The sequence below is a fragment of the Geospiza fortis genome, unplaced genomic scaffold (assembly GCF_000277835.1).
Source record: "Geospiza fortis unplaced genomic scaffold, GeoFor_1.0 scaffold72, whole genome shotgun sequence".
NCBI lineage: Eukaryota > Metazoa > Chordata > Aves > Passeriformes > Thraupidae > Geospiza > Geospiza fortis.
The window spans coordinates 5,725,867-5,743,767 of NW_005054338.1; the positions used below are offsets into that span (position 1 = coordinate 5,725,867).

The 17,901-nt window shown below is 36.0% G+C and overlaps 1 protein-coding gene across 1 annotated transcript in view; it reads left to right on the top strand.

The window, feature by feature from the left end:
- The window catches only part of GBE1 (1,4-alpha-glucan branching enzyme 1), a 132,657-nt gene extending 114,968 nt beyond the window's left edge, over positions 1–17,689 (top strand). Inside the window, exons 14-16 of the mRNA XM_031058118.1 lie at positions 369–499; positions 6,023–6,140; positions 15,696–17,689. Coding sequence (XP_030913978.1) covers positions 369–499; positions 6,023–6,140; positions 15,696–15,752 — 306 coding nt within the window. The 3' untranslated portion in view covers positions 15,753–17,689. The remainder of the gene's footprint in view (positions 1–368; positions 500–6,022; positions 6,141–15,695) is intronic.
- The last annotated feature ends 212 nt before the right edge of the window (positions 17,690–17,901 follow it).

Genomic DNA, 17,901 nt, shown 5'->3' on the forward strand with positions numbered 1-17,901 from the left:
CATAACAAATAGGCTGAAGATTTCATTTGACAAAAGGAATCCATTTTTTACTAAAGGAAAGTGTGATGAAAAGACCATGTTACCAAGCTTTGAGCAAGAATTTTTCAAGTGCTCTATGCTGAACAGGCTTCTACCTCTGTAATTTTATGTTGCCTTGTAAAAAGTAAGCTGCAGCTTAGTAATCAAAAACTTTATATGACATTTCATAGCTAAACAATTTCAGTTTGCATGTTAATGCCTTTCGTTATTCGTTACCTGTATTACTTGAAATGAGGTACAGAAGCAGTGGGGTTTTTCTTCAGGTTTTTTTTTTATTCATAAGAAATTAAATCTTTTTAAAATGTTGATTTTTTTTCTTTTCTCCCTAGGCCTATGTGAGTGAAAAGCATGAATCCAATAAGGTCATAGCATTTGAGAGAGCAGGTCTTATTTTTATTTTCAACTTCCATCCATACCAAAGTTATGTGGACTACAGAGTGGGTATTGAAACTCCAGGAAAATATCCTTTTCTTTACTGTTCTGTTTGTGAGGAAAAGTTTTAGAAATTGTAAGCTGATTTTATGTCTTTTTTTCCTAATATGACTCCAACCTGTAGTTAAAAAGTAAGAAATCACTAATTTGTCACCAATATAACATTGCTTTAATTCTTTGTGTATACCAAAAAAATAATCTATAAATTAGTCTTCTTCATGAGAGATAATTTTGTAGAAAGCAAAAGTAAAAAAAATGCAATTTAAAGTTTCGTGAAGCTGTTTTTTGGAATTCTGTTGAGGAATGAGAAGGCAAGTAACTTCCACTTCTTAAAAACCCAGCAGAAAGCCACCACAGTGGGATGATGCTGCATGGAGTCACACAGGAATGTGCATTAGTGCAAACCTTCATCAGGCAGTTTGTACATTTGTACTTTAAAACTTGAGTGGTCTGAGAATGTGCTCTTAGATCATCTGACCTGTAAATGATTACTTGAGTAATTGACTGATTTTGCATTTGTGTCCAAATTCTTAGAGGCTACAAAAATTAATGCTGATTATCAGGGGGAGTTTTAGTTGCCTAAAGTTTCTTTCAAGTCCTTTGACTAACACAGCCTAGTGTGTGACTCTTGCTGTGTCAGTTTAAAGAGCTGCAGTTCCAGTTTTAGCCTCCTCTTTATTTATTAGCCATTCAGGGTAATTCCATGTTTCAGTTGCTTTAGTTTAGTCATGGAATTTCCTGTCCTGAGGATCCCAGAGCTGCACACAATACTCTGTGCGAGGGGGAGCTCACCAGAGAAGAGTAAGGAGCTATTTAATATCTAGAGAAATTTCCTTATCTATTTTTTTTAAATGCTTTTGGGTGTTTCAATGTTGGCTAAGGTTTCTCCCTAACTCTTCTTCTGCAATTAGAACCATGAATTTTATGTGTAGTTTTTTAATGGATCCTTTTAACCTAAGACTTCAGTAAAGGATGGGCTATTATTAGGACATACGGTAACGTTATATTAAATCTTCAGACCAATTTCTCCACTTGAAAAGGAGTTATTTATGAAATGTTTGAAACTTAGATGTGAAGAGGAAGTACCTAAAAGCAAAAGATTGTTGTTAGTCTGTTTGTTTCTTTTCATAAATTAGTGGATTTTTAATTTGATATCCTTTGCGGTTATAAGCCAGAAGAGACAAACTGCAATAATATATTGATCACATTGTTTTTAATTAAATATTTTTCTGAATTGTATTGGGAATTGTGGGAAATGGGATGATCCTTTCAATACTTTGTTTTGTGCATTGAACTAGATGAATAGAAAAGGGATGATGCTTTCAATACTTAAGTTTGTTTTGTGCATTGAACTAGATGAATGAGTGCACCTAACACATGACATTAAATTTGCCTTTATTAAATGGGTGGCTTTGGTCTATCTATATATTGTAGTGATATATATCTCTAAGCTGGTTTTATATACAGCTTCTCAGATGTGTTACCAGGTATGTTGAAAGGTAGAGTTTACTGCCTGGCCTGCATTTTTGTAGACACTCTTCAGTTCTGAACTCACTGAAAATGTCATTCTTCTTTCAACTGTTCTATATGTAGGCTGTTGGCATAACAACCCCAATTCTACTTTTATATAAGAAGGTGTAGTCAGCAAACATTACAGTCCTGCTGGTCCCACCTGCTTTGGAAAGTCTTTCTGTGGGCATTCAGTTAGTCTGTATGAGAAGTCACAGTTTGTGGTCAGTTTGTCCTTCCTCCCTATACTTCAAGTCTTCTCTCTTGACTTATTTTCCTTGACATTGGATTGCTCTGTTCTACAGTTTGTTCTTGTAAGATCCTGTACTTTGGTGTGAAGTATTAAAGGAATGAGCATAAGTCTATGAGCGTTTGCATAGCATGTATCAAAGCACTGTAGTCCCAGATACCAGAGTGGCATGAATTTAGGGTTCATAAGGACATTCAGGTACTCATCTTTTCTCTCTGGTGACCAGTGACAGGACCTGAGGGGATGGTATGAAGCTGTGTCAGGTTTAGGTTAGATATTAGGAAAGGTTCTTTACCCAGAGGGTGATTGGGCACTGGAACAGGCTCCCCAAGGCAGTGGTCACAGCACCAAATGTGACAGAGATCAGGAGCATTGGGACAGTGCTTTCAGGCACATATGATTCTTGGGGCTGTCCCAGGAGCTGGGCTTGGATCCTAGTGGCTCTCTTCCAACTCAGGATGTTCTCTGATCTGAAACCAGAGTCATCCATAAGCAAATAGCTAGATCTGACCTGAGGAATCACAAATATTGTCATCAAAATGCTACAAAAATATACTTTTTTGTAAAAATCCCCACTTTAATTCAGGCTCTCTGACATTTACAACGTGCATCTAGAGCTTCTAATGAGCAAGTAAGGTCATTTAAATGAGTCACTGGCATGTGATTGCTGAAGGCAAAGACGCCTCTTTGAAGTGTGGTTGTGTAACTGTCCCTGCCTGGTAGAATTTTGGCAGGCTGAGACAAAGGACTTAATTTAGGATCAGTCAAATGCTAAATTCCATCAAGGTAGTTGATACTTAAGGTTAATAGGTGTGAATAAGAAATACAGCATACTAATGTGGGAATGCCTCTTTGATCTGCATGGGAGAAGAAGGAGGTTTTGCAGCACTGTGAGTCTGTGTAAGTATCAGAGTGGCATATCCTATTGCCCAATTTCTGAGTCATTATGTGAAGGAAAAAGAAAAACATTTCTGTGCTTATGCTGGAATTTTACTTCATAAATTATGCTCTTTCAGAAGCCTTTTCATGAGAAAAGAAGCTTGAACTAACAAATTATTTCTGCCTAATTTGCTTCAGTCTGGAGGTAGATGAACAATCAACATCTAGGTCAGCTGTCTCTAGTTTTCTGATTGTAGATAAAACTTTTAATGTTAATGGAGAAACTATTCATAAGTTTCCAATTTTATGTTTTTACTACTGCCTAGGCCTTTCTGTGGGGCAGTGCTTGGATTCCAAGGCCAGTCTGCAGTGAAAATTCAATGTGGAAACCTTCTTTCCTCTATAAAAAAGGAACATGGCTGAAAGGATGGAGAAAGAACATGAAAGGGGCTTAAAGATTTCAGAAATAACTCCTTTTCCCTCCTTGAGATTCCACACTTGATTTTGTTGAATAATTTTTCCCCTGTGTTGGAAGTTTCATTAAAATTAAGCTATATGTGTGTATATCTCCCTCTTTTTAAACAAGGTTTGTTATCTTGGCTCCAAAGTAAATCTGCATTTTATGTTTATAATCACCAACCAGCATGAATTGACATATCTGTAAATTTGCATGTGGTTTAAACAAAAATCATATTTGGTAGAAGTTAAAAGGAAAAGTGCCCCCCTCCCTCTTGATACTTGTGCATGTGTTGAGTGCTTAAATGTCTTCACCTGTCAGTGAAAAGTCCTGAGCTGAATTTTGTCAGGCCAAGGTGTTTAACTTCATTACAAAATTTAGCCAAATATTCTCCATATGTTTTTGTCGCTCATAAGTTGAATCCTTAGACTTCAAAATTAGCAGTATGTGGAGAGAAGCAAAAGTGGTACCCTTCATCCTGAAATTATGCTAGGTTTTTTCAGTGAAATTCAAGAATTATGAAAAGCAAAATGGCCTAACCACTTAAGACTCTATCACGCCCACAAGCACTACTTGGTTTCTTACATCAGCAGCAAGTGTTGGAAAAAAAGTACAGATTATCCTATTTTATGATTTGCATTTACTTTGCAAATGTGTTACTAAACATGCCGAAGATTAAATTTAAAAATTGTGTAAAATACGTATTTTAAAACATTATAAAACATAATGATTTAGTAATTGACGTGGTAGATGATGTGTCAATTTTTTCCATTTTCAGCTCTATCTATACAAGGGTTCATTGCTTTTGCTGCTCTCCTCCCTTGTAGTGGGTAGGAAATTTAGCTGGAGCACCAAACAACAGGAATCAGGCTTTTTTTTTTCCAGTGAGAATACAGGCTAGTATTTCCAACACTGTCACAGAAACAAAACAGACTTCACTGCATAAAAAAATACTTCTATTATGTACTTAATTAAAATGCACATCTGTTGTTTAATGTTTTTGTGAAAGTAATCTTCAGAAAACTAGATGCTTGTAAAATTCTGAAATGTGAAAACTGACTTTTTTTGTGAGGCTTTAAGTTGGAAGGTAAATGCACACGTTTACCAAACTAGGTATTTTTTCCCAGACAAATACCTGATCTGTGAAGATCTTAAAATTCTTTTGTGACCCCATTATTCATGATCTGGTTAACAGTATTTACACAAAATGTGTTAGATATGTGTGAAGACATGGTGATGTTAACTACAGCAGTACTTTCTGGCAATACAGACATAATTTTATGAATTGTTTTTAAAACAGCATAGCCATAACAGTGGCATTTGCTGTAAATAGTTTTGAGGGAATCATTAAACATGTCAAGCCTTTCAACAACATTAATAACTTATTAAATTTAATGTATAGTGCAGATCACCAAAGCAAGGTGTGATATGCTTGATGGAGGCATTCTCCTGCTATGTTAATAAAATTTGTAGTGGAATAAAGCAGACATTGCTGCTGCTGAGAGGACACTGAAGAGCGTGACTGCATCTTGTAGTTTGTGGCTCTGCATGTTGTATATGACAGGAAATGAATGGTAATTAGATCATGTTTATAAAAGAAAAGAGAGGAGAGGTGTGTGTGGTGTGCACATGAAAACCTTTGAGGACTAAAGCTGCCAAAGTATAATTTTCCAAACAAACTTTTTTTCTTCTTTTTTTTTAGGGAAGATAACAAACATGAAGGTTTTGCTGTAGAATGTTGTGATCTTTGGGCACCTGCCCTGTAGAACTCAACAACTAGCTTGGCAGTTTTGAACCATTCTCTCATTTTGCTGCAAACACTTGTGGAGAAGGGATTAGTTCCCATTTGTGAATTGGGAGCTAATTGACAGTTTTCCTGTTTTCCTTACGTGCATTTACTTTTCTTCATTGCAGTCTTCTAGACTGAAGTGTCTCAGAGTAAATTTGTGGTTCTTCTGTGTGATGTCATGCTTCAGCCTTCCTTGTCACCAGAAATTTGTCAGTAAGGCAAGTGGTTGGGGAATTTCCCACCTCATCTGATGGAGCTGTGTAAAGAGATTTGAAAACAATTCTGTTTATACCACAATCCTTCACGCATGTTTTCAAAAGGTTGAGCAAACACAGAAGCCTAAGAACAGTTTAAGAAGTGCTGTGCATATGTGCTGTAATGTATAAACTTATCATTCGTGGCAGATTGCAGAAGATACTGGGAGGTACTTGCTGTAAGAGGAGTCACTGTGCTAAATTAAATTTTCAGGACAAAACTTCATATGAATTCTATATGTTCCGCATGGTTTTCCACTCTTAGATTTTGTTATGATTTTTGCTTTATGTTGAATATATTAGCATGCTTCCATTAGTGCATAACTTCCACTACTAATTCTTCTAGGTTTTTTGCTTTGATTTCTTTTCTGTTTAAGGGCTAATTGGCATAGTTCCTTAACAGTTGCCTTCAAGTATAAAATCCTTCTTGATTCTGATGCTGGAGAATATGGAGGGCATCAAAGGCTGGACCACAATACAGAGTACTTCTCTGAGCAATATCCTCACAATTATCGGCCTAATTCAATTATGGTAAGTAAATTGTTTGGGGGTTTGTTTGTTTGTTTTAATTTTACTTTCATCTATGTATGTTTTCCAATTCTTTGGACAAATATGGAATCTCTTCTAGTATTTGGGGGAAGGGGATATTTTAAATTTATTTTCTCAAATTAACCTTTATGATTTGATTATAACCAATAATATTAATTAATGTTTTTCTTTTTCAAACTTGCTTTTATATTTCCATGCACTTTTGCAGTGTCTGCACACAGTGTTCCTTGCCAACATGCATGGAAACATACTAATATGCTTTTGAGCTGCTCTCCTTAATATTATAACTTGCTTTATTTTGACTTTATTTCAGTCAAGAGATTGCATCTTCATGCTTGCTTTGTTTAAAGCTCTCCAGAAACTGAATCTTCCTATTCTGACTTAAAATCATGTACTTAACTCTACAAACAAGAATTAGAGTCAATCTTGTGTTTGCCAAGTGGCTTTTTCCTCCTCAGTTCACAGAAAAACTTAGCAAAACGGAACAGGATTTCTCTGTTCACATCAGGAATTTCAAAGATTTCCATTCCTAGAGTGGTATGAATAATGGATAAAGAGTTTTCCACAAATCACCTGAGATGAACTGGGAGACATATCCTTGCATACAATTTCTGTTAGCTGAGGTGGTTACTAGTAAAATTCCACCTTTCTTAATTGCTCCTGAAATCAGAATCACAATTAGCAATTTTAAAATGTTATTTTCCTAATTCTTTATATATGTATATGTGTATATGTGCACTTATTTCCTGTTCTTTCTATGTGCATTCACATATGTGTATATGCTCATAAGCACAAGAAAATAGGATTCAGAAAGGCTGGGAATTAAGAGTTCACTGAAAAAATTCTGAAATAATTTGTATTGCTGAGTAGATTTTTAATATCCAAAACATTTATGTGGGTGAAGGGTATGTTTCTCTATGCACAGGTATATTGGTACACGTGAACACGTGCAAATAAGTTACATTTGTGACCTTAAGGGCCTGCAAAAAATGGAGCACCTGCACTGATTTTTGTGGGCCACTCCGCTTCCATGGTTGAACAGAACATGAATTTCTAATATCACATCTTAACTTTTCTCATGAGATCTAAACTGCTGGGAATTATTTTCACTTCTAACCTCTGTTTCTCTTTCTTTCATTGTATCCAGAGTATTGGCATTTCTTTCATTTGCATGATTTAAAATATTTTCTTTACATGAAAGAATTTTTGTGCTTGGTGTAAAAGGATGTTAGGAATGGGTTTTGGGTTTGTTTTTTTCTTTTTTAAGTACCTGCATGTGATAGTGCCTTCATAGTGTGGGTAAGTATTTGTGCTAATTTGAAGTGAAAGTTCTAAGGTTTCATTCCTGAAGGTTATGTAGCAAATTGTTGCTTCCAGAGTTCTTGCTTCGTGTGCCCAATTCAAATACATTGCCTGGGTGATTGGAGAGCATCTTAATTATCTATCACTAACTTCACTTTTGCAAGCCAATGAACTGTGATTTGGAATGTGTATTTCACATTTAGTTCATTAGATGGTGAGTGCAAGCCTTCCAAGCCAGAGACAAACATGGCAGAGAGTGAAGCTGTGGTTTGCTAGGAGTATGTGGAAGATAAGGCATGTGGCAAACACAGCAGCAAATGCACTTTTGCACCAAAAGCTGTGGCATGGCAATGGCAATTCTAGGTCAGAGAGAAACCCAGGTAAACCATTTCTCTTGTGTCCTTCTGCCACCCAATTCACAGAGCAGCTCCAGCCAACCCCCCAGAGGATGCCTCTTGCACCAAATACAGGTAAAGTACCAGTGAAAGGACACCGAGTAAAAGTGATCGAGGAAAAACATCTGGAAAACCTAAATTCAGCAATTAGGTCTTCGTGTAAGAACTAACAAAAGTTGCAGTAAATGCCTCCAGCTGCTATTTTGCAGTAAAACAAAGATGTTTTATTTCAAATAGCAACTTATATCCAGGTTATTGGGCAATTTGTCCTGCTTAGGAGTTTCTTTAGTCTTAATTGTAGTTTCTAAAATCCAACTCAGAAGTCTTCCCACCAAATTTCTTTTCAAATAATGTATGATGCCACCTCAATAAACTCATGAAACTTCTTTTCCTGTTGTTTAATAATTATTCCTGTTTAATAATAATTCATAATGTGTGAGACTTGAGTTTCTTGTTTCAAAAATTTTAGTTTCTTCTCTACTACAAACTTCAAAGAAGTAATTGTTTTTAATGAGAGATGCACCTTCCTTAAGGTGTGTGGGTAAACACTGTCAGTAAAACGTGCCCAGAGGGTTGTGACAAAATGAAATCACATGCAATAATTCTGCTTCTCAAGTCAGACTTTAATAGCACACAAATGTGTTACAAAAATAGAAGATTAAATGTGACATGATTCATTCTAAAAAATCATCTAATAAAAGAAATATTCAAGATGACATATCAGAATGAGAAGAATGGGCATATGAAATTCCTGGAGCAAAGAATCCAGGAAGAAGATGAAGCTTTGTAAGCACTGCTGAGCGTTTCACTGTACAAATATTCAGGCTTGTTTAGTAAAGCTCTTAGAGGGCCAGAATTCAAAATCATCAGACACACCTTGAACACTCCATAGAAAATGCACAGAAATGTCCTTTGTTACATTACTTATTTAAATAACTGTACTAATTTTTCCATTTCACTGCTTTTTCTATAATGGATTTAACAAATATATGAAATGTACATAACATTCCATGTAATCAAACTTTCTAATAATAAGCTGTGAACCATTTTGTTCCTGTAAGAATAGATTCTTTTTACCCCTTTAGCTTCATTTCTATTTACAACTACACTCTGGTATTCTCATAGTAGTCTTTTTGGAGGTGTGTTTATGTGTGCTTTTTTTGATAAACCTTTAGTCTTGCTTATGTCTCATCATCTCTTTGCAAGATGTAAATTAAGTGCTGCACACACATTTCAACCCCTGTCAGATCTTGGTGCCCCTTTTTGGATTAATTCATTTGCTGGTACCTAATTTGGCTTTTGTGGTTGGATGTGAAACTTAAATTTGGGGCAGGGGGAAGAAACAGTGTAATTTTTTAATAGTGCATTACTCAAAATATTTTGTTGGTCTTTTCTAAGCTATCCAACTCAATTGAATTTTTCTGTAGAAAAGAACTAGCTATCAATAAGTGTCCTAGTAAATTTTTTGTACTGTGCCAAAAGTTTGGATTTATATGAAAATGGAGGGATTATACTTTCCTACTTCATGCACCAACAGAAACTGAGTAATAAGCAGGCTAAGTGGAATATTGCAGAGGATGTTGTGTCACTGGAAAAGTAGTATATGATTTATTGTGAAACATAATTGCTTAACATGTTTTGACTTTTATAGATTTACTTTTTCTGTGGTTCATTCCAATTAGTTAAAAAATAAATAGATGTCAGAGTATTCCTTTCCCCCTGTCCCCGGTGCTGTCTTTTCTGTCTCTCTATTTTTGGCATCCAGTGATAAAATCTTTTCACATTAAATTAAGGTGAAATTATATAGTTTATTTTAAGAATATACTTATTACAGGCTTGAGTTTTTAACCTTGACCTTAATGTATATTATTCAGTGTCAAAGTGCAACTTCCTGCTTCCTTAAGTCTGTGGACAAATTAAAACATTCCCATAGATGGAAATGATCTAAAAGCATTTAGTGCCCTTAGCTTTGAAAATATTCATATATATAACTTTCATTATAAGGATTTATGTATTGAATTTTAAGTGACTGATGTAATCTTTAACTGTTTTCTCCCCTGATATGCAGATATACAGATTACATGAAAGAATATTTATAGTTAGAAACTCAACTGTTCAAACTAGGTGAATCAAACAGAATTTAATGCCACAAAGGTCTTTTTGATTTTTAAATCTTGATGATTAAGACTTCTAAATTCATTTGTTCATTTTCATTGGTTGTTTGACTCCTTAAAACCACCAGCAAATGTAATGTGAAGTTACTCTGTTATTAATTTTGTTTCATCCTATCTTTGTCTTCAGAGTACTTGTTTTTCAGGGGTTTTTGCTGTCTTAAAGTACTTTTTCTCAACCTGAAAAAGGAGTGCAGAAGATAATAGAGAGGAAATTTTGAGACATCCCCTTTGCAGTATATGGACTTCTTTTGCATAAATGAAGCAAGACAATCTAAGACATTATTTTCTGCATATTCATGCTGTATAGTTGTAAATTGAAAAACAAATTGGAAGGCAGAACTTCACATTATTTTAAGCACACCTACTTTGTCATGTGCAAAATCTCCAAAATGCATGAGGTTTTGTATAATAAATTATAGTCTGAAAGGGAAGAACTCTCATCTATTTTATTCTTTGATGGTTAATTATATTCTCAGAATAGTGTCCATGTGTGCAAATTAGTGGTCATACAGAGACAGGAGATTGTCTAAAGTCCTCATTTTAATTAAAAGTTTTGGATGATGTTGGCATAGGCTCTTGTGACATTGCCTTCTGCACCTACCAGCTGCAGTATGTGCTACTGAGTATTTTTCTGCAGTGCCTGATCTAGCTCTGAGTTCTAGTAATTCTCCCATCTGTTGCAAAATGACCTTGAAATTACTTTTAGGGCTTGGTGTTTTCCAATCCTGAAAGTCAGAGGAAGAGTAGTTCATTGCAGTTCCAGCCAGTTTTGGTTGTGCTTGCACCTGGTACTGAATTAGTCTGACAGATCTGAAAGTAGCAGTTGTCATTTGTAGAACCTCTTGCTTGTGGGTTTTTTAGATATATTTGTAGCTTGCTGTGTATTTTAGTCCTCTTCTGAAATATGTAAAGTGATATTTCTGCCTATAGCTGCTGCTGTTCACAGGTGCTTCCTACATGTGGTATTCCTGTATTCTTAATTCTTTAAATCTCTTATTTTTCTAGAAGTGTTCTGGATCTTCACAGAAAAAAAATAACATATAAGGAGTAAGAATTTGGCTGAAAACATCTTACAATCCTAGCCAGTAGTAGTACCAGTTGTTTTTGTCCTGTTTGTGAGATAGCCAGCATGAATAGACTATGATCTTGATAGATAGTTGGTGGGAAAGAGGTTGATTATTAATTTTTTTTTTTTGTCTCTTTACTAGAGATGCTGTTTTAGTGCCAGAAGCCTTGATCTGTGTGGGACTTGCCCAGTTTCAGACAGTGTAGCTGCCTCATATGGACATGCAGTATAAAAAGGTCAAAAGTGCTAACAAAATCCCATTTTGTATTTGCCTTATGAACAAGATTCCCCACCATCCTCTCTGCTAGCACATCTGCTGGTGAAGTAACAGCAGTTACTCCATTCTTGCCAAATTGAGAATAAAAAGACTTTCTGTGATATTTTATGAGGAAACTTTTGAAAGTTAACTTTGTCAAAAACTGTCTTTGCAGCTGAGTCATCCTGTCCCAAACAGATTGGATGTTTTCCAATCCCCATGTTAAACTCTTCTGTCAGAAAAGGCCTCATGGGCCTTCCTGTGTGTGTTTTTAGGTGTCTTCTTGGCTTCCTAAAATAGTGGAGTTGGTGTGAACCTTAGAGGGCTCGAGGTTGTAATTTAATAATTGGTACAGAGAGCAGAGGGAAAATCCACTGAGATCCTGAGTGACCTTCTCTGACCTCAGAGCTCACCCTGCTTTCAGCAGGGACTTTGGGTCTCCTGAAGCCCTCCCCAACTTGGGGGAGCCTGGAGGGAAGGAAGTGGCTTGAAAGGATGTTCAGGATGAGCAGAAAGCTTGGAACAGAAGAGACTCTGAGGGTGATTTGATTGATGATAATCAAGATATGGGTAAGCTATGAATGAATTCTATGTAGTATTCTTTTCTTTGGGTTTTCGCTTCTGTCCATGTTCATCAAGTGAGCCTTGGGAAATGGTGAAGGAGACATGAATGGGATAAAAATTGTGATCAGAAAAAGCAGGTTAAAAGAACAGAGATCAGTAGAACTGAAGCTGGTAATTGAAAGTGTATAATTCAGCAGCAGTATATGAAAGAATAAACTTCTGAGACACTCTTCCTAGGGTATGGAAAAGGTAAAAAATTACATATCTCTTATAGTGTTTTTTGCTGAAGAATATTTAGGTTTCCTGTAATGGTTTTAATCAGGAGGCCTCTGTGTACTTTTAGTACACTTGTCTATTTATAGATAGATTATATATATAGATATGTATTTCAGACTGTATACTGTATATATAAAATGAAGAAGATAGGAAGGTGATTCTGCAAATCTGCTGATAAGGAAAAAAAAAGGCAAATCCCTTGACAAAGGGAAGACTCAAAATTTTGATGGATAATATGGACAATGCACGAGTATTCAGTGCCTTTTTTTTTTGCTCAGACTCCAAGAGCAAAGTCTGCTTTCAAACCCTTTCTGTATGATGGTGCACTACTGAAAATAAAGTAGCAGAACAACAGGTTAAAGAAGCTGTATATAAGTGGGGTATACCCAGAGGCTTGGATGATTTCAGTGATGTGATTATTATCTGAGAAAAATCATAGTGGTCAGGGGAAATTTCTGACAGCTGAACCAAGATTGAAAAGGAAGGCTGAGGGGTCTGTAGGGCAGTTCCTCCAGAAGACAAGAACCATCTCCTCTTGCAATCTGTGCCCAAGCAAGTGGGTTACATGAGGTGGGTCAGTCAGAAAGCCAGCCTGGATTTAGCAAAGTCAGAGCATGCATGGTCAGCCTGATTGCTTTCTTGATGAAATGACTGAAACTGTGTGCACAAAGTTGCTCCAGTCAGTTCAGTAAGACTCTTAGCCTTGTCTCCTGCAGGATTCCTGCCTAGGAACTGAGGAACTACAGGGAGGATAAGATTGTTAGGTGGGTTAAAAACTGGCTTGGCCACTGCTGTTTGAGCAATCAGAGGCTCTGTGTGCTGCTCTTGACTGGTATTAAGGAGAGAATCTTATGAATTGTGAGGGAGCTGATCCTGTTTGGGGTATGGAGCAGTGACCAGCATGATGGGACATAGCACAATTGTAGATGACACTGAATTGGAGTGACTCATTGGTCAACTGAATGTTCAAGGTCCAATCCAGACACATCTAGAGCTAGGGATTATCCATACATTTATATATTTGGAAGTGTCTGGATTCAAACATACAGTGAAATGCTTGGATGTCATCTTATCCTGTCAGCAATGGATTCCTGACTTTTTTAATAGTGTCACTTAATAGCAGAGTGAAGCATGTGTTTGGAGCATAGTTGACTTGGTACAATGGCTTGAAATAGTCTGTACACTCAGGAAAAATATAGCGAAAATAAATTTAAGTAAAGGGGCATATGATGCTACAAGACTAGTAATTCAGGTGAGAAGTGCTGAAAGAAAAGGAATAATATGGAGTGGAAAGGCTGAGGAAGTTTTTTGGTTCAGGCTGTCAGAAGGAGGAGCGGAGGTGAGAAATCTGGGCTGAAAACCCTGCTGGGATCCTGGGCAGATAATCTTCCAGTTTTCACTTTATCTCAGGAAAGACAAGTGATCTTTCCAACCTCACAGGTCCCGTTTTTCTTTCTCAGTCCATCACACAATGTTCTGAGTTCTGTTTATTTAAACAAGTAATAAAGCCAGAGTACATAGAATGTAGTATTTCTGGAAATATTGTTGGGCAATTTACTGGGGGAAAGGAATAATACCTATATATTTGTAATGAGTAGAATCTAATAGTTGTGTTGTATTTTTCCTTTTAAAAAATTGTACACCACTGGAATGAAAAATTAATAATCTTCTTTGTAATTAATCATATGCTTAGTCAATAATTGATATTTTTGCATTGCTCATGCCTTAATTGTTGCTTTTTGTAGCAAATAGCCTCAGAGGTGGTTACATGACCAATGAAATAAGATTAGGAGATAGAGACATATGTGGCTTTTCTAGGATTTAGCCAGTAGCCCACCAAGATAAAAAAAACTCTAAAAAGTGTGTTTAATTTCCCTAGGTAAGGAAAAAACAAGTGGCTAAAGTAATAAGCTGGCAGATACAGCTCTCCGTGGCAAGTGGAAAACATATCTGTCATTAGTTTAAATACAATCATCTGTGCAAGATCTGAAATTGTGCTTAAACCAGTTTTAAAATTCTTCTTGTCAGCGAAGTGGTTGGAGTTGGATGATCCACACTGCTGTCAGATTCCCAGTTGATGTAGATTGACTTTAAAGGAATTGGGCTAATTTACTCCTCCTAGGATCTGACACATTATCGACCACAATATAATTGAGAATTGCTATGTCCTGCATTAACATTAATTTTTTTTCCCCATAACTGAAGTAACATTTTACAAATTCTTTCTGAGAAAACTTATTTCTGTTTGTTCCTTCTTCCTTCTCACTTCATCATCCAAACCCAGAGTGCTGAATTTCTCAGTACACAACTTCAGAATCTCTCCTTTATCTATATGTTTTGAGGTAGTTGACTTCATTAAGTATTTCCTCTCCTGCACCAGTTTATAGAAGCTATTTATCACTGAAACCTTAGGGGAAATCATTATGTTCACTGCCTTTCAAGAAGCATTGGACACTGCTCTGTCTGATTCAATGAAGATCAGCTATTTTCCTTTTTTTCTCCTTTTCCTAAAGCTCTTTGCTTTATTGCTTTATTCTGTTTTGAAAACAATGAAAGCCTTTCGTGCCATCAGGCTCTCGTTAGCAGATAACGCAGTTGAAATTGCAGAATATTAGACATTCCACAGGGATGAAGGATAGTCTAAAAGAAGACGTTGTCAGAATGAAACCAATAATCTTCAATCTTGTGTTACCTTTTATAATTGCATTTTTATTGACTTGTTCAGAAAACACATTCATAGACCTGACAATTGATGGAGTACCATGTATCAAGGTAATTGGTAGATACCACATATCAGTCTTGTTTTCTGATTGTGACGCTGCTCAGCTTGGAAGGAATGTCATGTAAAATACATTGCCACGAGCTCTTTTGTGATCTATGAGGAGTCTTTTGATTATATGTGTTTGAGTATTTTTGTGATATTCAGGGGAAAAAAAGGGAAGAAAAGTTCAGTCATTTAAATGGTTAATTTTGATTCTGTCCACTTTTGAGAGGGAGTTTTATTGCTCAGCCACTGACATTCCATAGGTGCCAAGAGTGTGAAGAATGTGCTGCTGTGTCATATTGCTGGTATTTACCTGTATGAAATGACATCACAGGCGTTGGGACAACTTTAATTCACAGCAAAAGAGAGTTGCAAAACTTTGTCATTTATTACAGACTGACCGCTCTGTTGACCTGGATGAAACTGGTCATTGTAAGTCATATGAGGCCCTCTCCTGGTAGCCACCTAAAATATATCACAATACGCTGTTAAAAGAAAAATAGAAAAGAGATTGTAATCAGGCTGCCTTTAAAATTTTTATCTTGTGTAATTCCAAAGCTAGGGACTAAGCAGTCAATAATCATTCTTTAAACATGATATTTATACCCACAACAGTCCCCAAATGACAGATTTTTAACAGTTAAAATATGAGTTTTTTCCGTATGCTGTTTTTTAGAAGTTGTGTCTTGTAAGTTGTCTGGGTTTTTCAGCTGTTCTTGTTCTTGTCATGTTTTTCCTAGGTGTACATTCCAAGCAGAGTTGCTCTTGTGCTTCACAACATGGACATCCCAAAGTGAAGTTCTCTGTAACCACCACAGAAGAAGCAAGTCACAAAGTGCTGATACACTATACTAGTACTAAGTATAACAAAACTTGCTCTAAGGAGGCTTTCTGAGGCTGAGTATAGTAATAGTAGGTGTTTAAATGTAAGATTAATATTCACATGTAATTGCAGAGCTCTTGACTTGCTAGACCCTCTTTTAAGGAAGCTTTACAAAGAGGCAGAAAGGAAAATGTTGGGTTTGTAGTTCTAGTAGTGCAAAATTACACTTAAGGTGTTGCAAAGCAGCAGGTATTCTCAATTAAATTGTTGTTTACAGAATTTTATCAGGAATGGTAAGAGTGAGCCTGCTCCAAAGTTTATAATTTCTTATAATCCTCATTTTGATAGTGAATTCAAATATTCATTATGTATTAGTGCTTCTTACTAAAAGTAAGTAGTTTGCTTAAATAAAACAGAAGTTTTTGGCTAAAAGGCAGCCTTAATGGTTTGTGGGACCTAATTTGAGGCTCCTGTTCTTCAATGAAGTCTAACATGGAATTAGAAATGCTTATCCAAATGGATGAGAAGGTCCTCTGAGAGTCTTGTACTTTGCCATGTTTTGTTTAATTACGAATGCACAAAAATGCTGGGCAGGAAAACGAGCAGGCCGATTGAGTGGGGGCCTGCTGATGCTGTTGTGTGTGCTGGTTGTCTGCTCCCACCCAAATCACTTAGTCTGAGCATCTCACTTGCTAGAGATGGACAAAAATGACACAACTATTTTATTTAGATCACTAAAATGTTTAGTGAGAAGCATGTTTTGGTCTTAATGCAACAATACCACGCTGGAAGAGGTACTTAAAGTGTAGTTCTTCCCACTGCAGATATTTCACTAACATCAGGACCTTGCAATACTGATTTCACTACTTGCAGAAGCTGCCTTTCAGCTTGGAACATGATGATGTTCTTGCACTTTTATAACTTTTGAAACATTGCTTCTCATGAAGAAGCAGTCTCAAAATTCAGTGATCAAACTAAGGTGGTTCTTTTTGATTAAAATTAAGATAATTAATTATTGGAGTGCTGCTAAGATAATTCAAGTGAGTTTATTCACAAGCTACAACTTTTTTGTAAAGAGTAAGATTTTGTATATTTGAAAATGTATTGCATTCTGGAAAATTAATACCAAATTAACGAGACATGCTTTATTTTGTTCCATTTATTTAAAAACATATTTGAATTGGTTCTGAAATGAATGTCTTTTGTACCAATCTGAATTTTCTAACTTTTAAAGTAGCCAAAGAGGAAGATGTCCGTGACCATTTCCAAGTCATAATTTTACCCAGTTTCCTTTGTGAACCATTGTGTAAACTACTGAATAGTTGGTGCCAACACTGACAATCTATTCACAGTTCTTGGAATGCTTACTTGTGGCTTACTTCTTAAGCAAAATAAGGGATGGAATAATGCAGCATGATGGAAAACAGTCTTTTGCAGAGTTCACACTGAAAGGGCTTTGTGAACATCCCCAGTCTGATATGTTCTGTGTGGCAGAGAATGTTATATTGCAGTTGAGTACCACAGGATCATGCTACATTTTCCTCTACACCAGTTTGATCATTGTTTGGTTGTGGGCTAATAAAAGCATTCCTGTTATGCTATGACTTTAAATAAAATATACTGAACTGTTTTAGCAACTGGAACTGATTATCTTTTTTTTTTCCCCAGATTGTTTTCCTTCTAATACAGAGCAAATTCTAAAAGGTGTTATGTTTACACTTTATTGATCTAATATGTTTATAGGGTGGTTTGTTTTTTTTTTTTTAATTTTATTTTACTGGCACAATTCCAGGTTTCAAAATGTAATGGTACACGTCTGTGTCAAACCTTTCTTCAAGAGAAGGAATAAATGTATGATGTGAAGTATAAACTGTAAAATCACATGCAAAATAAACTCTGAGGAGGAGAAAACAAATGCATATATGGTTTCATTCCTTGCATTGTAAAATGATTTTACAGCAGTCTTAACACTGAAAGACAGATTGGATTTTGTTCCATCCTAAAATCAGGGACTTGTCTTGGTCAGAAGCATTCATAATGAGATTGGTAGAATATTTGACCTATTCATATTTCCTTTAACATAATGATAGATTAATAAAAGTGAACAACAAAATTTGCAAGGT